The sequence below is a fragment of the Centropristis striata genome, chromosome 10 (assembly GCF_030273125.1).
Source record: "Centropristis striata isolate RG_2023a ecotype Rhode Island chromosome 10, C.striata_1.0, whole genome shotgun sequence".
Lineage (NCBI taxonomy): Eukaryota > Metazoa > Chordata > Actinopteri > Perciformes > Serranidae > Centropristis > Centropristis striata.
This window is the reverse complement of record NC_081526.1, coordinates 18,813,858-18,835,674: the sequence shown is the minus strand read 5'-3', so window position 1 is coordinate 18,835,674 and position 21,817 is coordinate 18,813,858. Positions and strand designations below refer to the sequence as shown.

The 21,817-nt window shown below is 40.0% G+C and overlaps 1 protein-coding gene across 1 annotated transcript in view; it reads right to left on the bottom strand.

Annotated features, from left to right (window-relative positions):
• LOC131979378 (mitogen-activated protein kinase kinase kinase kinase 4-like) overlaps positions 1-21,817 on the bottom strand; it is a 138,071-nt gene that overhangs the window by 48,472 nt on the left and 67,782 nt on the right. The window contains exons 3-4 of the mRNA XM_059343335.1: positions 15,205-15,261; positions 2,151-2,276 (exon numbers count right to left, since the gene is read on the bottom strand). Of these exons, the coding sequence (XP_059199318.1) occupies positions 2,151-2,276; positions 15,205-15,261 (183 nt within the window). The remainder of the gene's footprint in view (positions 1-2,150; positions 2,277-15,204; positions 15,262-21,817) is intronic.

Sequence of the window (21,817 nt, the reverse complement as noted above, 5' to 3'; positions counted from 1 at the left end):
TTTTTATTCTTATCGAAAGTATCAAAGGCAAGTTGAACTATCTTTAAACTAAAATTCCATTGAATGATTTGCTTTGGACAGCAGCATAACCCAAAACGATCATATCATCATGAAAAATATTTCACAGGCTACGGCCTCCCAATGTGGGGTAGAAATGTTTATTCTAAGCTTGACAAAATCGTGCCAAAAAAGGTTCATTTTTCAAAAGGGAGTAGAAAAAACAGAACAAACAACCTGCAGATTTTGAGGTCATAAAATAAACAGAACTGTTGAAAATAAGGAACTCCGTGGAGGTAAAAAGCTCCCCTGATTAGGCTCTGTGTTGTGCATTATTTTTAAATAATCACAAAGTTTGTCATGACTTGTGTTGCACATGTTGTGATACATGTTTCAAACAGACAGTCTGTTCTCCTCCGTGGTTCTGTTAATGTTCAATGCAGAGCATGACTAATGAAATGACACATTTGGTATCCTCTCTGTCAGACAGACACAGCGTGAGGCTCCTGCAGCGGCTGTAAAGAGGTCCTGGAAGCAGCTGTAGAAACAAATACGGAGCCGTGTTGTGGAGTAAAAGTCAGACCTCTCCTCTCTAGGAACAGCAGAGCTGCAGGGTCATAAAACAGGTAATCCTGCCTTCAACAAACCCAGCAGCCATAAATCTCTCCTGCTGTTTGTTTTTTCTCCGCTCACTGATTAACTCTCTCCCTTTTGTTTCCTGCTTTAGCTCCATTTGTTTTATGAGTTTCTTTGCACTGTCTTGTTCCTCTTTGATTTGTTTTTTATTAATCTCTTCTCTTCCAACATGAGGGCCAGCTGCAGCTGTAGATTTATGTAGTGCTATACTTCATACTAGGAACTTTTGCACAAAACGATGCAGCTCTTCCACTTAAAAACTGATATTTTTACATATTTCTTTTAAATCTCATCATTATGCAGCAAAATACCGATATGAATTTCTTTTTTGTGCAAACCTACTTGACAAGGAAACAGTTCCTGATTTTTAACTGTCAGGAACAGGCATATAAACTCTGTAAACAGACCCAGTTTATTAGCCACACCAGCATTATTCATATCTGGACTTACTGTTGCAGAGTTTACTGAGTGGTGATCAGGAATATCTCTCTGGTCTGCAATCACTGATAGAGTTGTAAGACTTACGAAAAATAACATTGGAGGTTTGGGTACTGTGCGGATGGGAATTAGTTGAAATTGTTTTTTAGAATTCACACAAATAATCTGTTTATTATGGTATATTCTATACATATGTATCTATTTATTTTTAAATCCGTCTCCTATAACATTTGCTCTAAAATCTGCACTTGAAAATCCACTTTTAGTAAAAAGATATTTAAAAGATTTTAATCTCTGATGTAAAATCAACCTCATTCTGTTCCACTTAACGGGGTGCTCTATTTTCTTACTTTCTTACTTTTTTTCTCTGCTTGTAAATGTAATTTAATTTAGCTTTCATTGAGGAATTCTAGTTGAAGAATAATCTCTACATTTATAGGTTTTATGCAAGTTTTACTCATAACACTTTGCTGTCAAGACCAGGGATGTTACGATACATTAGTTGGACATTTACTGATGTCTGTGGCTGATGTTTATATCTCTGATAAAACAGTGCCAGTTATTCTTTAATATGAATATTTCTTTGTTTCCCTGGCACACAATGTGGAATAAATAACAACAAAATCAAAACTAACAACAACAATTAAAAGCATTGGTATTGTGCTGAAGGATTCGGGCTAGGCAGGTGAGACGCAGTTTCTCATAAAACAATGTTCCACTCATGACTTATTGACACAGGAACAACCAGTCCTTGAATATATTTCCAACTTTACCAAACTCAAAAAGTAGACTTTATTCTTGACATTTCGTCTTTTTGTGCAAAATGAAAATGAATTATTTTCCATAGTATTAGCATCAGCTACCAGTCAAATAGTTTCTTTTTTATTAATTACTTTTTTTTTTTTTTCAGACCCAGATCTGTCGTCGCAAGGATGAGCCTACCAGTGAGCCACCGGGACGCCCCCAAATGTTATTTTTTTTTACATCTGTATCGGGCCCGATCTTCTCCTTCTGTGCATCCCTAGTCAAGAACACATTACTTTATTATTTATTATTGCATTAAGGACAAACAGACTCACCCATAACTGGTCGTCGTGGCCCGGTGGACTTTTCTTGATGAAGGCTCCATAGTAGGTGGCTATGTTTCTGTGGTGGGAGTACTTCTTCAGCATGTTGATTTCCAGCTTAATTTCCTCCTCTTCATCCTGAAAGAATTAGACAGAGACTCATCAGTGTGGAGTTAATACATTTTTATTACCTGTGAGATGGTGAGGTAGGAATTTGATGAACTAATCAAGCAGTTGAAACAAACAATGAAAGTCTATTTATTCTCCATGTGTGTTTGCCCTGAAGGTTTGCATAGTTGCACCTTTTATTGTCTTGCTACACTCAGCAAAACATATTCAAGACCGAACTGAGGAGTCACAGGCTTTATTGCTGGGTTTTGTGCAGTTTAATAGAAAGTGTAGGCAGTGCAATATCCCCTGCTAACCTTATCATAAAACAACTCTAATATTCAGATTTCAGCTTCAACTTTATTGTCAGAGGGGAAATTTGTTTTGCAGTCAGGTAAAAAATACTGTAAAACACACAGAAGTAGGCAGACAGAATGAGGTACAAAAAAAAAAAAATACATTAACACATGAAGAGACAACAGGAAATCCAGAGTTTGCCATTGCTAAAACCATCAACTAATGAGAATTAATGTCATTATTCAGCCTGTTAGATTTGGCCTTTGACCGCAGGGTGGGAGAAAAATCTGTGTAATGTTTAAAGCTCTGGCCTTCCTCCCACTGGGACACTCTGAGTCATGAAGTTCGTAAAACATGAGAAAAAAAAAACAGGTTGTTGGTTGTTACTGTAAAAATAAAACCAAAGTTACAACTGTGGAACTTCTCTCCGAAGCTGCTTTCAGTCCGGTGATGAAATAAGAAAAGGTCCAACGCATCTAATAAACGGATATCACTCCAAACAAACATGCAGATACAACCTGGACTGGAAACGATAACGGAGCCAAACATCTCTCCCTCTCACATACTCAGGATATTACAGCACCGACTCAGACACGCATACAGACACATAACAAGATCAAGTGATTATTTCCCAATCACTGCAGCATCACAGAGGCGCTGTGACATTTATTTGCAAGCGATTTTCATCAGCCGAGGCCCGTGCGTCTGATCCCACCGGCCGGTCGCGGCTGACATGACATGACATTTTCACTGTTATTATGGCCGCTCGATAAGCAGGAGCATGACAGGAGGCTGCAGCCCGGACTCCTGAGCAAACCTCGTATGTCCACACAGGAAAAAAAAGCTCTGAGGAAACTGTTTGGCTTTTCATACTGAAACCAAACCCTCAGGACCAGTTAAAGCCAGTTTGACACAGTGGCAGAACCATATCGTTACAACTTCTGGGGTCTGTCACGTGATGCCACGGGACCCAAAATGCTTTTTTGCATAGACTTAAGCCTGATTTCCACCGGGCGCGTTACTGCAGCGTAACGTCAGCGTCGCGTATGACGTTGCAAATAGGTAACACTCTAATCAATGAGAGCATTTCCACCGGGCGCGTAGCGTAACGTTACTGCAGCGTCGCGTCAGCGTCTCTACGCGAGCATTAGGTAGGACTTCTATTTCTCCGCGAGACGCTGCCAAATCGCGTGAATCTCAAGTCAGAGTAAAACACTTCCGCTCCTTTCAAAATAAAACACAATACGCAGTTCATGCAGCCTAAAACTACTTCACATCAACATTATGTTATGACCGGGGCACCAGATCGGCAATCAATCAATCAATCAATCAAAGGGTCTCAAAGGGATCGGCGACACGGACGACAAGAGACAGATTGTTGAAGTGGAACATCATACAATCATTTATGACATAAGATATTGTTTTTATAAGGATAGATGGTCAGATCAACATATCTTTCACCTCAGAGAAGCAAAGTAAGTTGGTTTTTGTTGTTGTTGTTTACTTTATACACACAGTTTATCCATAGACTGTATAAATAGAGTTTAAAGTTTATCACGGGATCTTGCGGTCTCCCATATGGTCAGGATGATCGCGTGATCTCGTTATCTCACGTGTATACGGCCGGCTCGCTAAGCTGACGTGCTGCTGCTGTAACGCGCCCGGTGTGAATTGACAGACGCAGCAAAAACGCTGTGGAGACGTGCTGCTGCTGTAACGCGTCCGGTGGAAATCCCCAGTTACACTGTTAAATACATGTTTGTAAATCCACAGATTTTCTACTTCAATTTCCCAAGCCAAGTCCGGAGTTATTTTCCTTCCTCCGTTCATGTGAATGAACCAAAGGACTAGATGGCTGAGATAAAGGACGTGTGCTTGCTCTACTGGCCCCGCAGATAAGGAAAATTCAGGTCATTTTATGCACAAAAGTCAAACTTTTTTGGATTCATGCGCAAGGGAGCAACTTTCACAAGAATGAATGGTGCACCACCTACAATTAGGTGTGAGCCTTTGGCCATTGGATGGCCGTCAATCTAAAAAGCCCCACCAACACTGTGACAAGTAACAGCTGCGATTCAGTCTGGCGTCACGGAACAAGGTGGAAGGATAGTGGGAGGAGACGATAGTGGGAGGAGACGATAGTGGGAGGAGACGATAGTGGGAGGAGACGGTAGTGACGTGCGACAGAGCAGCAGCTGTGCTGCGCATTAGCAGAATGCTAATAGGCTACACAGTTAGCACTGTAGCAGTACAGTGTGTATGTGCTGCAGCAGCATGTGTTCACTTAGCGACCTCCGTTTGTTTACAACAAAAACCAGACACTGTGCACAGTTAGTGATGCTGGTTTGTTTACAAAAAGTGGCAGACGCTGTGCACAGTTAGCGACAGTGGCCGCAGTTGTTGTGCAGCTGAACAGTGATTCGATGACTGTCGGACGAAGTGGGAGGCATGTGTTGGACGTCCCGCGCAACGTCAAATATTCCACCTTGCCAGGATGGTCCGTTCATAGTGGTCCCGCTTCCAACAGTCCCACCAATTTTCTGCCTATGTCACTACCTCTGGAGGTGTAAAATTGGTGGGATCACTTGATCTCTGCATCCCACTTCTGGCGCGTTGATAGTGGAGGCGAGACGTTACAAGGGGCTATAGAAATACTCCACATATGGTGGATATAGCTCCTGCAGCAGGTTTTGTGCCCTTCTAATTCAAGTAGTCTGGGTGACGATTTCATCGACCATCATAATGTTTCACCTTGGACATCATCATATATACCATAATTTGGTAGACATAACCCAGCCCTGCCTCCACTGCTGCATCCAGTTCTCTTTACACATCCATTGGTGAAACTCATGCCCTTTTGGCATTTTATAGTACAGAAGTAGCAGTTGTATCATTCACAAGCTGTCAACAAACAGCATCAGCAAGTAGAAAGATGTTCTGTAGGAGAAAAAACACAAAGCAGAGAAATAAAAGAAGCTCAGCCATTTAATAGAAAAAGAGTTTTGTGCTGAGGAAGAAGACAACCCACTGTTCTCAAGTCACTGTACCATGCAATGGGACTAAAAACAGTTACATAAGATTGTTAACAACATTCAAAGTGGAGCAAAATCACACACAAAAAACTGCAGAATGTGGAGTTGTATAAGAAAACTAACATTAACTCCTGGTTTAAATGCAACTGAAATAAATATTTCTCCACAGTGAGTTAATGCTGCCAAGACATCCAACTTTCATATTTATCACTGCAGGTGGTTGTTGCCTTTCAGAGCCAGTTTAGCTGTCAAAACATGTACGAGTTTCATTTTTTTTATTTTATAAATGATTGGTGTTAAATGCCGAAATGCAGAAAACACATCAGTCTTATCAAGCTGTGCAGCTGCAGAAGCAACAGATGACAGGCAGCCAACGACTCGGCTGACATTTCTGAATCTGGTCCAGAGGTTAAAGGGCAATTCAGCCAAACTTTAAACAGCATTTAAAGACGTCTATAAAAACAACTGCAGCTCAGTTCCACTATCTCTGAAATACAGAACAACCAGTAAACCACACGCCTGACAAACTGTCAGCTAAACCCATGTATGTGTATTTAAAAAGCTGTGATTTTCATGCTGTCACTCATCTGGAGAGTATTTTTAAACAGTTATGGATGTCATGAGAATTGATGTTAAATTTTAGTCCCAACTTTTTGGTATCAGGGCTGTAAGCAGCAGGTTGTCATGAGAGGAAATCACAAGAAATGATTTGCCTTTAGTCCATTTTGCTTAAATCTGCAGAGGCTGTTTACAGAGTTCAGCAGGAGTTTTTGACTGTCCGTAAGAGATGATGGGGTCAGTCGGTCAGCCAGCCTGTCAGCCAATCCCTTGAGTCACAGTTAGTCAGCCAGCCAGTTGGTTACTGCCTCAGCCAGACAGCCAGTCATTTAACCAGGCAGCACGCCAACCAATGAGCCAGGAAGCCAGAAAACCAGACTTCTGGCCAGCCAGTCCTTCTGTTAATCCTCTCATCAGCAGCAGACCATCAGCAGTCACCAAGCAGGTGAGCCAGCCGACCCGTCAGTCAACCAGTCAGTCGGTCAGTTAGAGTTACACGCACAGGATACTGAAAGTCAACACGCACAGACAAACAGCACCTTGTATGGTCAACAGAGCACCCTGTCCCATTGCCCACTAATTGTCGGTCATGTGAACGTTTTTGGAACAAGTCTGCATAATTACAGATGCTGAGGACAGACTGGAGGAGCTCTTACACATTATTCACCATGAGACATAAAGGTTGAAAATAAAAGCTCAAAGAGGGGAAGAAGAGAATCACGTCACTTGACAAAACATGAGAATGATTACTTTATGTTCAGGGCAACATACCTCATAATGAAACATGAAGCTGAATCAGCTGATTGAGTTTATATACGAAGAAAAAAGGCATGATCCTAAGTTACATGCTTTAAAGCATTTATTTAAGCAGTGCTTCCAAGACTGGCAAGGCTAAATATATATAATTTATAGTTCTGCACAGCATGCAAATTTGGTCAATTTTGCAATTGCAAGGCGAGGTAAACCTAAAGCAGGAGATGAATCTACCCAAACATCCTAACGCTGACAAAATTATATGACGAGGCCTTTCTTGCCCATTGGTTTCATTAAAGAGATACCAGTTTGTTGATGGTGGTTGCATGGGACTTGGAGTTGGGGGCTAAAAAAGAATAATAAAAATACAGAGAGAATAAATACTAGAGAATAAACTTCATAAATGAAACAGCTGAGAGAGAGAAGGCCCATTTGAAAGGTCCATGTCATTCTTGAAGGACCGCTTATTATTGAGTATTCTTATAATAATTTGTGTGCATAAATAGTCAATTGTTTGTCATGGTAGGAAAATGGTTAAACATACTGATCAGAGCCTAATGTGACATCCAGCAAATAGCCAAAGATATTCCATTAAAAAAAGAAAATAGAAAAACAGAAAAGAAGCAAATCCTCACATTTGAGAAGCTGGAAACATTTGAGAATATGTGGCATTTAATAATTGATTAACAGCCATATTTCGTGTTGATTAGTTCCCATCAGTAATCAAATTGTTTCAACACAGGAGTCTGTCCAGCTGTTGCTGCCAGTTTTCGGTGCCTGTCAGTTTTCACTGTTGAGCCACACAGGCAGTCTGTCTGTCAGAAAGCAGCATTAGGATTCAACACACACACACACAAACATTGGTGTGTGTGTGTGTGTGTGTGTGTGTGTGTGATAGAGAGATGGAGAGGAGGCGGGCAGAAAGTGACCTGGATGTCAGGATACAGCTGCTTTGACAAGGAGACAGTGACATCTCTCTGTCTCTCTCTGTCTCTCTCTCTCATATCTTCACTGTGTCTCTTTCTATCCATCTTGTTTGTCCATTTGTTTTGGACACTCAATTTCCATCACTCTCGTCCTTGCAGCATCCTTTTCCATTACCGTCTCCTCTAATGAATTTACCCCCGTCATTAACGACACCTCACCTCTCCGTCCTTCACTCTCTCTGTCTGCCTTTGTCTCACTTTTCCCCCCATAACTCCATATTTCGCAGCCAGTCGTTCAAAACAAGGCGCCCTGAAGCTACTCATTATCATTCCTGGGCATGAAATGGTGGGGAGACTCACTGGCGGCCATATTGCTGCTGAAGTATTACAGAACAGCACACACAATGTGAGCAGAGCTAACAGAACCGCGACCCCCTGGGGGAGCGGACAGCCTCAAAATGGAAGCATAACGGAAAATGGAACCTGAGTAGGAGGAAGACTTTGGCTTCGACAGAGGCCAAGAGAGGTCGACATATCTTCAGCAGGCAACCAGGAACCTGGAGGGATTGTTATAACATATTATCTGAGGAAGAAGCCTCATGTGCAGCAAGTGTTTGTAAAAAAAAAGTTCTGCAGGTTCCAGGTCTTTGTCAAGTCTATTATTTAACTGTGAATCTAATCTCTTACCACAATGTCTCACTGAGCATTTTGCATTTGCATAGGAATTAATGAAAGCCGTTTACCGACAATGAGAATTTTGACTGATTAATACTATGTTAAACAGTTGAAAAATAAATATTAAGTTTTCTTATTAAGTAAATAGTTTACAATTCATGCTGTAAAGAGCTTAAACCTAAAATGTGCTAGTTCAGTTGCAACTTGCCCTTTAAGCTCTTTATTTCTGCCAAGTTCATGGCTCTAATGGCTGTCTCCTGAAAGGTGCTCATAACGGAGAGCTACGTGACCAATACCACTATATCAATAAGGACGAGTGGGTTAAATCTGCCGTCCTACTAACACAGAGATGACACACTCGCAAGTAAACTAGCAGTCGAGACACAGAGACATAGTTGCATGTGTCCACAACAATGCACGCAACATTGTGACTGCACGGCCGGCAGTGTGTCTGCCACTGTCTGTGGACATAGAGGACAAAAAGTATGTGCAAGCCTGTGCAGAACAGAGACTGGGAATGGTTAATGAGGATCAACTAACTGTCAGAAAAAGCAACATCAAACTTAAAAATATTGATAAAATAATGATTTTTCTGGTCGACAAAAATCCACAGATGTTAAAGAAAACTGTGACTGTAGGACCACATCCACTTTCCATTCACTTAAGATGATGCAAGCAGAAAAACCTAAATATAAAGTCTCTCAGGAATATATTTTAATAACATATATTACAATATAAACCCTTAAAGGAACCAAATTTATGCTCTCATCACAACAAGTATTAGCAGTTTTTGCTGCCCTTGAATGTTGCATGAGATGCATGCATTATATTTAACCAACCGGGTAATTTTCAATACTTTAACCTTCAATAGCTTCCTTCCTAATACACTATTCTGCATCAAACTGCACCCCTCTAACTAGTGTCTGTAAGGCTACACTTGTGTCACAGGAATAACATTCCTGCTAAACAGGCTGCTAACGTTAGTAAATCAGAAGTTTTATGTGAAAGTGAGATGGAAAAGATATTTTGTTTTATGTGCACTTGTCCTGTTTGCCCTCAATGATTTGCTGCCTCCCAAAATGAGAACTCACCCATCAAAATTTTAAAAATATCAAACTTCATTATAATCCATCCAAGAGAAATGTTTCACTCTGGACCTACCAGCTCAGTGACTTTGCAATTTTTACAACCCCGTCATTTTGTTCCAAGAAAAGCAGACTTTGCATGGACAGAGACCCAAAAATAGAAATGCATATTTGTTGCTAAATGGCTGGACAGCATTAGAAGTTATTTTATTTTATTCTTCTAGACAAACATATCAATTCCATGTCTTTAACACCTTCCCACTTCTCACTTTCACACATTCTGATTGGACAGGGAGCAGCAGGAGGGGGTGGGAGGTGACAGAGGGAGAGGGAGAGAGAGAATATTGAGAGAGAGAGAGAGAGAGAGAGAATATTAAGAGAGAGAGAGAGAGAGAGAGAGAGAGAGGGAGAGAGAGAGAGAGAGAGTTGTCGTCTAGTTGTTTCATGTGTTAAATTCATAGACAGAGAAATAGCAGGTGAGAAAATATGACGAGAAAAAGCATTTCATTCCCCAGGGGACAGAGAGGCAGAGATAAAGATGCTTGCTGTGGAGTTTTTCCACTAATCAAGATCGATTTTCTTCCTATTGAATCCCGCTGGATTACATTAAGTCCACATCAGCAGCGAGAGACTCTGAACGCAGAGCTGCTGCAGCTACATTTTTCTCTCTCTCTCTCTCAGTCTCTTTCTCTCATTTTCTTTCCAGTTTCCTATCAGGGATGAGAATAACGTCACTCTCTCTGTCTCTACTTTCACTCTCTCTCTTGTTCCCCGCAGAAAACCGAGGCGGTGACTGAAAGAAAGATGGCGAGGGATGAAAACGAGGAGAATACAAGCTATAAAAAAGGAAGAGAAAAGACAGAAAAGAATCTGGATTAATGCACAAAAAAAGCATAGAAAGGAGGGAGTGGATGGATGGACAAAGGAGGAAAGAGGTGAAGAATGGATGTGAGCGATGGAGGTGAAGAGAGAAGCATGCGAGCAGCAGCAGTAGCCCCTCCTATAATCCCACTGCACTTCAGCTGAACCTTCTCAAAGGAGAAAAAAAAAACTCTTGCTGATTTCTTCTCCCTATTTAAGCTCTCTCGCTCCGTTTCTCTCCATCTCAGGTTTCATTCGCTCACTTCCTGCCCGTCGATCTTCTTCTCTTGCCACACTGATTGATGATCAGTTAACTCAAGACTGCACACGTTATATTTTGGTATCAAATGTTAAGAGAGCTCATTCAGAGGAAACATCTCATCAGAGGTGCAGAAAATAACACAAAAACTTTAACAGTTAAAAGCTGTTGTGCATAAACAACTAAACTACAGCAGTGCACTGCATACGTACTCACACACAACATTTTGCAGAAAACATTCACCAACAAAGACCAAACTCAGCCACAAACTCAGTTTATCACCTGAAACATGAACATCTAATAATGCACACTGAGGAAAAGGTGTTCACATTCACAAGCACCAGCAATTATATCCAGCCCCTAACATGAGAAGCATATCTCAGCAACAAACCTAACAAACTGAAGAAGAAAATGCAAAGATGCATGTAGAAGTTTCTTCAAAGCTACAAACGGATGCTGCAGCCACGTTCAGACTGACTCCAGTGAAACAATAAAAAACAGCCTGTCCTCCTGTCAAAACGTCAGTATAGGTGTTGTGTACAGGCAGCGAAAAACCTGTACATGTATATGGAACAGGAAGTGGTATGTGGGTCAGAGCACATATGCAGAGATGTGCACAGGGAGAAGAGAGTGGACACACACACACACACACGCAGGAAAGGAGATGTATAGCTGTGTAATTTTGCATCCTTGACACGTGAGTGTATGAGAGCTCCTGCGGTTCCACACACACAAATAAACATTAAATGGGAGGAGTGTGTTTGTGTTAGTGTGTGTGCACGTGAAAATCTCAAGCTTCTCCAATGCAAACAACTTCCTCTCCTCAACTGTCATTGTTGGCGAGCGTCCAGACAAAGTCAGAGTGTTTATTTAAGAAAACGGCTGAACCGTGTGGAAAACGACCACTCTAAACATTAGGGGGAAAATGAACTGCCATGTCTTGAATATTCCCTCCAAGTCATTCACCTCGTACACACATAAACATATTCCCATCAAATGCTCCTGATCCTTCTTCCTGTCCGCTCTTTGATCTCCACAGCTGGAAACAGAGATCTGAACACATGTACACTGACAAACTGGTTTCCAATATTTCACCAGAAAGAGTTCCTAAACCTGCCACAGTGGCTCCAAAGAAAACTAACTAAGCATCATACTGGAAGTATCACAGCACGTCCTCAAATCTGACACCTTAACAGTGCAGTAATATATTCAGTGAAGGTGGGAAAGCCTTAACAGTGGCTTTAATCAGTATTCTTATTCTTCGTGACAAATGATCATGTGACACTATTGATAAGCCCACAGAGATCACCAGACTGCTGTTCCTCTCAGCTCCAAGGAGATTTTTTAGAAAAACCAAAACTCGACCAAGAAAGTGAATGTATCGGTCTTAGATTCACCAGACAGCCAGAGTCACAACAACAAATTAAATCTTATTGTGCTTTAAATCTATTGGATGTGCTGAAAAGCAAACATTTTTACATATATTTTTTTTATTTCCTCAAGAACACTTTCATGTACATACAAACAATGGTCATTAAATATTATTTATTTTTTATTATTTTTTTATAATTAATAATTATATTTTTAATTATTTATTAAGCATCGTGGCTATGAGTGTGCAACATTTTTTCTTTTTTTCCCCTTTTTTTTCTCTTTTAAAAGTTTTTAACTACAACTTAAAATGAGGCGAGTGTCAATGTTGTATTCACATCTTATTTCCACGGCCCATAGGTGGCCAAAAACATAGTTGTTGCAGGTTAAAGAACTGTTCAAAACACTATTGGCTCGACTCATCACACTTAAAACGGTTCTTTTTGATTTTCCATAGAAAAAAGTCAGAGTGCTGTGTGGTCCTTTTGTCAGACTGCAGCCACAGAGAAACCAGGAGGGGAGGGGAAAGGGGCCAAAGACTGCAGAGGTGGCAGATAGTCAACAGTCTAAAAATAAAATGATGCAAAGAAGAAGAATACAAAACACTATTCAAAGCATGCTGCCAAAATGTGCCATCGTTTTTTTTAATTTATTTCCAACAAAAGTGGTTCCATTAGCCTCTATTGACATCAGATAGAAGATAAAGAAGAGCGGTAACATCACGATCAAAGGAAGATTCTATTAAATTAAAAAGGTAGATTCACCTTTTCTGACTTTTCTCGAAGTTATATTTGTTAATTATTGGATACTTTCACCTCTTCAGGCCTTGTTACTTTTACTTTAGCCCACAGAGATAGAGCAGTGGTGGAGGAAATATTCAGTTACTTATCTTCAGTAAAAGTACTAATACCACACTGTGAAAATACTCCAATATGAGTAAAAGTGCTGCATTGAGTGTTTTGTATATATATATATATATATTAACATTCCAATCAACTTTAATGCATGTTTAAAATTAATCATGTATATTATGTTAAATCTCAACCTGAAAAGTGAATTAAGCTGTCATTAAAAACTACAGTATTTGCCTCTAATATGTAGTAGAGTAGAAGTATAACGTTAAAAAATACATTAATAAAAACTTATATCTGCTTACAACTACTTTATAGTGTATTAATGTTTCTACACTGTTTATAAATTTTACATTTGAAGGATTTTCAGACACTGTTGTAGACCTTAAAGTAACTGAAGAGTTTCTGTGAATGGGGCCTTACATACCTTGTCCTAAAATAAGTTTTATTAGAGATTCAGCTAAAGACAGACAGTACAATCCTCTTCAGTGTAACTGTTGACTCAGATTAAAGGATTTTATGTGACAGCCTTTAAGATACACTCATTACTCTTAAAGCCGTCTGGGCAGGAAATGGTCAAGTGACCTCAAATATGTGTTTGTGAATATTTTCCCCCATTGTCTCACTTAGTTATTCACTCAATGGTGAGTAACACCAAAGGCGCGGGGGGGGGCTCACTTCCACTTCCAGCACTGGTAGTTTTATAAGACTACCAGGACATTTCTGCGTGTATACACAAAGAAACACTGGCTCCAATTATGAGGGCAGAAACAGCCCTCTGGGTCCTCTTTACTCAACTCTGCAGAAGCTGGCGAGCGTGCACCCATGGGCACGCACACAAACACACACACTAACCGATCCCCAATCTTTAAGACTATTGGCTAAAACTTCCCTTAGGAAATTGAAAATCTGTTTATGTTCAGACACAAAGCTTCAGCCAATGGAGAGAAAAAAAACGACTAAGAGGGTTGAAAGCTGCGTGATTATAAGCCTGAACATTATGGCTATTTTTGGAGAGAAAACATTGACACGAAGGAGCAAAGCGAGCGAGAGGGGGAGGGAGGGAGGAGAGTCAGAGAATCTGTTTGTTTTGGTGTAAACGTTTATCTTGAACGCCTGAAAAAAGATTTAGCTGTGATTCAGGCCGACAGATGCAATCAGACTAAATTTGGGATCAATTCCAAATCTGCAAAAGCCGTTTTGTGGCTTTTAAGGTGAGTCTGGCTGCTGCGTATGTCTCACCCAATGCATTCTTAAAGCATCTTTCCCCTTTTACTAATACATTTTATTTTATCTTCAAAGTGGAAATATTCTAACATACAGTAACTGTAAAACCTGAACCTGATCTTTCAACCAACTGAGTCAACAGGAACTCAACTTTCAATATTTCTACAGAATTTAACAACCCTGCTAAAACACAGCTGCAGCTTTGCATGCAGATAAAACTTAGAGGTTTTACATGAACAACAATAAGTAGTTTTCCATCTACAGGAGTGAAAATGCTTAGAATTAGAAAGTCCATGTCCAAATATTGCAAAACTGGTTCTTTTTTACGTGGCAAAGTTTGTGTGTCAATAAAAGAAAAGTGCTTTAAAGTGCAATAAATTATAACTTTCATGAAGCATGCAACTTCACAACCACTGAAGCTTCCCTGAAGAGCTGCAGACTAAACACCAGATCTTGTAGAACAATGAGGACATCACCAAACAAACACAAACACCATGTTTCCATGATACTGCTTTCTGCATTTGTTTTTTCACCATTTGAGGTTTGACTGCTGCTCTTTTAGGGCATGTGTCAATATAGTATTCTCCTACAGCAGAAAATCATTGTCAGGATGCTGGGGAGGGCTTTATCCCCATTGTTTTGATGCACCACTAGCTTCATGATTTGGCAACAGAGGGTTGACAACACAGCTAACAACAAATGTACATTACGTAAGCTGATAAATGCAACATTAACTGTCTGACACATCATTCAGCTCAGGAAAGAGAAACAACCGATAACAAGCTTCTCCTTCATTTAGGTAACACGGTCCACAACATCTAAAATTTGATTGGTTGCTGAAAAAGGAGAGACATTAACAACACCAGCACCTTTCTGAAGAGTTTTCTGAGATTTCCAACTAGAAGCAACTAGAAAACACTTGTAACTTCTTGTTCTGCACTGGTTTAAAGGCATCCAACTGCAGAATCAGCTCCAGCAGCTGTTTCTCATTAATTTGTGATAAATGTTGACTGAAACCTGGCTAGTGATGACTAAAAGTATAAATTAAGTGGAGTTTACTGACCTCGGTGACGTCCATGACCTTGATGGCCGCCAGTTGTCCTGTCTTGACATGTCGACCCTGCGGAGAGTAACACAAGAGAGAAAAGATAAGGGAAAGGTGAACTTGAGATTTTCTTGCTTTTTTGTGTGTGTGTGTGAGAGAGAGAGAGAGAGAGACAGAGAGAGAGAGAGAGAGAGAGGAGATAGGGTACCAGCATGTTTCAGCTGACTTAGCAGTTTTGTTAAGAATGTGTGTTGACCGGGTTTATTCATGATCACACGCACGGTAGAATGAAAACAGAAGAGAAAACGATAAGGGAAAGGTGAACTTGGGATTAAAAAAAGTTTTTTTTCGCAGAAGGCACACCATTGGAGACATTCACCAATCCCTGTGACTATTGTTAAACACAAAGAGTAATTTATATGACAATTAAGAGCACATAATGACCATAATAATGGCATTTTCTGTGTTCAATATGCCAAAAACATTCAGCATTCCTCAACAAACTGAACAGTGTTTTCAAAGTTATTGAGAAAGCTCATTTTTAAATCTGCAGCTTCACCAGAATAGTTCAGTTACCTCTTTTGCTCAAATGTCTTCACAGATGGAAAACAGGAGAGGAAAGACACACTGAGAGAAAGTGTGAGTCTGTGCAACCTTTATGTCTACATCATGTTTGTAGCTTTTGTGTGTGTTTGTGTCTCTATGTGTGTGTGTGTGTGTGTGTGTGTGTCTCTCTATGTGTGTGTGTGTGTGTGTGTGTGTGTGTGTGTGTGTGTGTGTGTGTGTGTGTGTGTGTGTGTGTGTGTGTCTGTGTGTCTGTGTGTCTGTGTCTGTCTGCGTCTGTGTGTGTCTCTATGTGTGTGTGTGTGTGTCTCTATGTATGTGCTTGAACGGGCACATGATCCAGTTTCTTTTGTGTGAGACAGGACCAGGACACCTGAGCCACCGGCCCCCGCTCCTGAATGAGTTAGTGCAGTCCACAGTTTGAGTGATGAGGGATTAACCCATTTTGGTTTTAGCCAAAGGGTGTGTGTGTGTGTGTGTGTGTGTGTGTGTGTGTGTGTGGAGGCGGGGTTGGTGGAAAGGTCAAGGCTGATTGAGAGAGCAAACTGCAAAGATGACAAGCTAGCAAATCTCTGCTGGTGCCTAACTGTGGGAAACTACTGTATGTAGGACTGGAGAGGTGAAGGAGCAGAGTGAAACAAACTCGAGACAAAACTCATGAAGTAACGAAGACACAGAGAATTAGAGGGACAGCTGTATTCTGCAAGGGGAGAGGGGTGCAGATACTGAGTGAATTTTCAGGAATAACAATTTTAAAATAAAGTGTAGGAGGGCTGTTATGTGGAAACATATCAGTTATAAAAAACAAAACAGAGGGAAAAGAGTGACAGCTGGGGGGGGGGGGGGGGGGGGTGGCGTGAAGGGAAAGATAAACTTTCAGTGCAGAGCAGAGACTGAAAACAACAGAGTACCTGCATGGATTGGATGAGAGAAAGGCATATTACAACAAAAAAAATTTTTATTTGTGTGTCAAACAGTGTAGACAATTCTTTCATAAGTTTAAACAGCCATGCATTAAATGCATTTACAATGCTGCACCATGTGAGGAAGACAGTCAGATGAATCAAAAACTACAGGGTTCAAAATCATTTAATCAAATCTGATTATTGACCTGGAGATTCAGTTGAAAGATGAAGTCATGGGATTTGTGTTCTTTTTTCGTGCATATGCATTTGCTTTTGTTACATAGAAGGTGGTTGTTTTCTATTGATAATTATTTTATCCCTTTATTGCATTATTTTTTATTTCTTTTGTCACTGCTGAAATAGTAAGGGATATTTTTTGTTACATTTTATTTGTAATGGTTAAAAAAAGAAAAAAGAAAAGAAAAAAATCAATAAATGCCTGAAGCAGTGCAACCAGAAATTACAGCATTTTTTTCCTGTTTATTCAGCTTATAAAAGTCAGGAAGTACTTATGCGCACATGTTTTGGAAATGCTCGAAGATACAAGTGTTTTAGAATGAGATGAAGAAAGAGCTGTACACTTTGATTGGGCATAACTTTGACTCATCGCCTCTTCAGTGTGTCAAGGTGCCAAGGTGCAGAGCGCAAGGAACAATCACAACGCAAAACTCATTAGAATACTCTTGTATATGGCAAGAAAGACTATTCTCAAGTTCTAGATTCATAAGGACATTCCTACACTGGATGATTGGTACAAGGAGGTAATGAGCATAGTTCCTCTGGAAAAACTGACTTATACTCTTCATGACAACGTGGGAGCTTTCACAAGGGTATAGCAACCAGTTTTAGATATAATGGACCCCTCCGGACTGAGCTTCAATGTTCCACAATAAGTAATGTAGCATGGATGACTCTGACATATCTTAGAATTAGGATGTCAATCCGGTGGTGTGTTTGTGTATGTCTATACAGTATGTAAGCTGTGTTACCTGGTTTTGTTGTTAAAAAATGGTTCTGCAGAAATTACATGTAAGGATAATGTGGATTGCTTGAACCTCAATAAAAAAAAATATATAAAAAAAAGTCAGGAAAACCCTTCTGTTTTCATGGCATCATGTTGGCTAAAATGTTCATATGTAGAAAAACACACAGTTGCATATTAAACAGGTATTGTACAATATATATGGACATGACCTCGATAACTTTTGCACAGCTCGATAAGACAATTTTGTAATTATTGTCATAATAACAGAGTAGGCATATTACTGGAAAGAATGTACCTGGGCTAACTGTTAACATGCTAATTTCATTGAATATAAATGTAATGGACTAGTGTGTGTCTGTGAGTGTGTATGTGTATGTGTGTGGGTGTGTGGGTGTGTGTGTGTGTGTGTGTGTGTGTGTGATGTCTCAGCAGGCTGACCTCCATCAGTCTCTATTAAACTCCAGCATCCATCTTACTGTAGCACCGGTGAGTCATCGGTTTCTAACACAAGCACTAATGAATACACTCAACACTTCCATTTACACACAAAAAAGTATATGAACCGTGACATTCCCCTGGTATATTCAGTCTGACCTCACAAACTCTTTCTGTGATGACCACAGGCCTGAGTCAGTGTGTGTGTGTGTGTGTGTGTGTGTGTGTGTGTGTGTGTGTGTGTGTGTGTGTGTGTGTGCGTGTGTAGGAAGGGTACCAGCATGTTTAAGCTGACTTGGCAGTTTTGTTAAGGCTTAAGAATGTGTGTTGACCGGGTTTATTCATGATCACAGACACATCGGAAGAATGGTTTACATAATTTATCCAATAATAATAATAATAACGCCTGTACACACATTACAAACACTACTAAAGCTACACACTTTAATACACTACACAACAGGCACTCAAGTAGACACACACACTTCCTCACACAAACACACACTGAGACAAACATATAGCAGCAGCTGTATGGACAACAGTGAGATCATGACAGAAGCTGATGAATGAATATCTTTATATACACACACATGTACATGCACAAACGCATGCAAACGTACACACACAGACACGCCTTGTCTCATTCCTTCCTGAGATTTAATTTCATATGAGTCCTTGAAGTGAAAACCAACCGTGTGTGTGTGTGTGTGTGTGTGTGTGTGTGTAAATCTGTGGGTGTGTGTCCTGACAGTTTGGTTTGATTACATCTTTTACAGCATCCTCATTTTTTCCAGTCATGTTGGGAAATATTTGCCGTTTTTTTCCTTTAGTGGCGCAGAAAATAAACAAGATGCCGTCGAAATGATGAAACATCCTTGTGCGTATGCATGTTTGTGTGAGTCTCCTCCTCTCCGTGTGTGAGAAAGGTGACCTCAGAAAGCAGATTGTAATAATTACAGCATCCCCCCCTTCCAGCTGCCAACACACACAGACAGGCACACAACGGTTAAAAGATGACATCATCCTCTTCTCCGGTTCTTTTGTTCAGAAACCCCACACACACACGCACGCACTTTAAGGACAATTCCAAGTTATTTTCTAGAGTCAATTTCCATCAAAACAAATTGTATCATAGTGCTTAGATTTGCTTTAGTTTCTCCTCCAAATAAGCACGGCTGTGGTCAAGACTTAAGTCTCTAGTCCAGTCCTCTCACTTGAGCTTAACTAAAACTAATGGTTATGAAAGACTCCACCACTAAAAAGTAGCTTTAGTCAGCCTTCAAACATCAACAGTAGCTGAAACCAAGGCTGCATTGTTATCTCAGACATGGACTAAGGCAAAAATCTTCCCAGAAACACTAACTTTGCCTCGAGGGCGTCAGAAAAATGTTGTGTTGGGACCATGTGAGTGTAAAAACTCTGCAGTGAAACCAACACGGACATCCTCCCTCATCTGCGGCCCTCCGGGGCTTTTCCATTATCAGGGGAGGCTCTGGTCTAAACATCCCACACAGAGACTTGACCGAGCACGGTGGAGACAGATCGTGGTGCGAGTCACGGGAGAGTCCGATGACAGCAGGATCATCATGTTTGAATGTGGAGTCAGCTGGGAGATGCTAACAAAGTCTTGAGTTACTGCATTAAAAAAGTCAAAGTCAGGGATTGATTGAACATTCCAGAAAATTACCAGTAAATTTCCATGGGAAGTTAAGCTGGGGAATTTTGGAAATATTCCAAATTAGAAACTCTCCATGGGAATTACGGAAATGTATGGGAATTAACTGGAAATTGGGGGTAATTTAAACAAACTATCATTTCCAAATATAAATATTAACATTTTGGTTTGTCATAAGCAGACATCTATGAGAAAACAATTAAAAAACATTTCAACTGATTTATTTGTAAGTAGAACTTTATCAAGTTTTAATCATCAATTATTTCATTGAACAACAAAAACATGAATGTTGAATTATGTAAGTAAGCAGTGTGCTGTGTCAATGTGATTGTTGAGGAGTAGCAGATATTCATGTGGTGTTCGAGTGTACTTGCATGAGGCTGGAACCAGAGAATGCTCAATATTTTTGCTTTAAAAAATACAAATATTTGTTATCCGACTTTTGAAAGTTAACACGCTGCCATCCTATTAGAGTTAGATGACTGTTATAGATTACTGTACATATAAATACATACGTACAGTTGTGGATCTACACATGCAAAAGTCTTAATGTTTTGGCCAGAAAGCAAAACAAAGAACAAATGCTCAGTCAGCAGACGGACGGGGAGCCCCGTGCCTGCAGAGGTCACATGTGTAGGTGCTGATGAATCGATTCACTCTTTCTGCTTTGGTTTCAGGGCAACACTGACTCGCCTGGTTCCTCCCCAGCAGCCAGCAGTCACTTTAATCAGCCGCTGTTTGCCAACACTGTCCGGCCCGCCGCTCCCGCTGATGTCATACACTCACACTTATTACCAACTGCTGAGTGTGGGCTTTTATTTTGCAGAGCGGACCAGACACAGACAGTTTCATCATAAAAGTGAATGAATTTGTTTAATGCAGAATGTTAAAGATAATCACCATCTAATAAATACTTTAAAAGACCGCAGTGCAGCGCTCTGACCAACGACCACGGCGTCACTGAAAATATGTCAGCGTCCTGTTTATAGCTCGTCTGCTGCCAAAAGAAAATTAATTTATAATGCTTTAAAATGCTTTTTTGTGGGGATTTTTTTTTTTTTACATCCATCACAGGAAGACATAAAAGCATTGTAAATAAATAAATAAATGAATGAATGGCACCCACTATCTCTGTCTGTGCTGTAAATAAGGATGTCAAGATTCTTAAAATCCAGACTTTTGAGTTTTGAGCTTTTGAGAACACTTTTTTAGCACTGAAGGCTCTGCCATTATTAGACTATTTAGTCTCTCTTTGTAAAGATCAGCAGATAACTGGATTTATGACCTGAAAACTGTCATTTCCATTTTCAAATTCTGCTTTTAAAAAGGAAGGCTTCATAGTATCAAGCCGTATTTGTCTTTCAATGCCATGTTGGCATCATTCTTTTCAACAGAACCTCACCTATATGACCTAATAATTATTTTTTCACTCTTTGACATACTGGATCAACATTTTGAAAACAAAAAAACCATAAGAGTGGATACTGAAAATTATGTTTTTTTATACTTTCAAAACACAATCATGCCCAATGAAGAATTTTAAACGTTTTAAATGTGAACACAGGTTGCAAATATAACACATACGAGGTAAAATAAGGATAACATCTTGTTCTGTATATTTTTACTAAATATATCTGACCTTTTACTTTTTCATGCCCATCATCACATCGACGTAATCGGTGACTCCAGTTACTTGAGTGTGTTGAGTTAATTGAAAGCTCCAAATCCAACAGTGGTTCACATTGTAAAACATAATGTTCAGGCCTCTCTGTGATTGTTAGTTCATGACAATTATATGCTACAAAATAAACACTATTAATGGGTGATAAAACATTAAGACACTCATCAGCCCCTAACTTGCAGCTCACAACACATTTGTCACAACGTTTGTTTATGTGCCGACTGTTTCACAAACTGCTCGCATACTAAAGTACATCTGCAGCAATTTGAAGAAAATAAAAGGCAATTTAACGACGATGAAAACGACAATCATGGAGCCTGAATGAGCCTGTGGCTCGGTCACGTCCTAACCTTTAAAGCCTCCTTCACTCTGATCACTCATCTCTA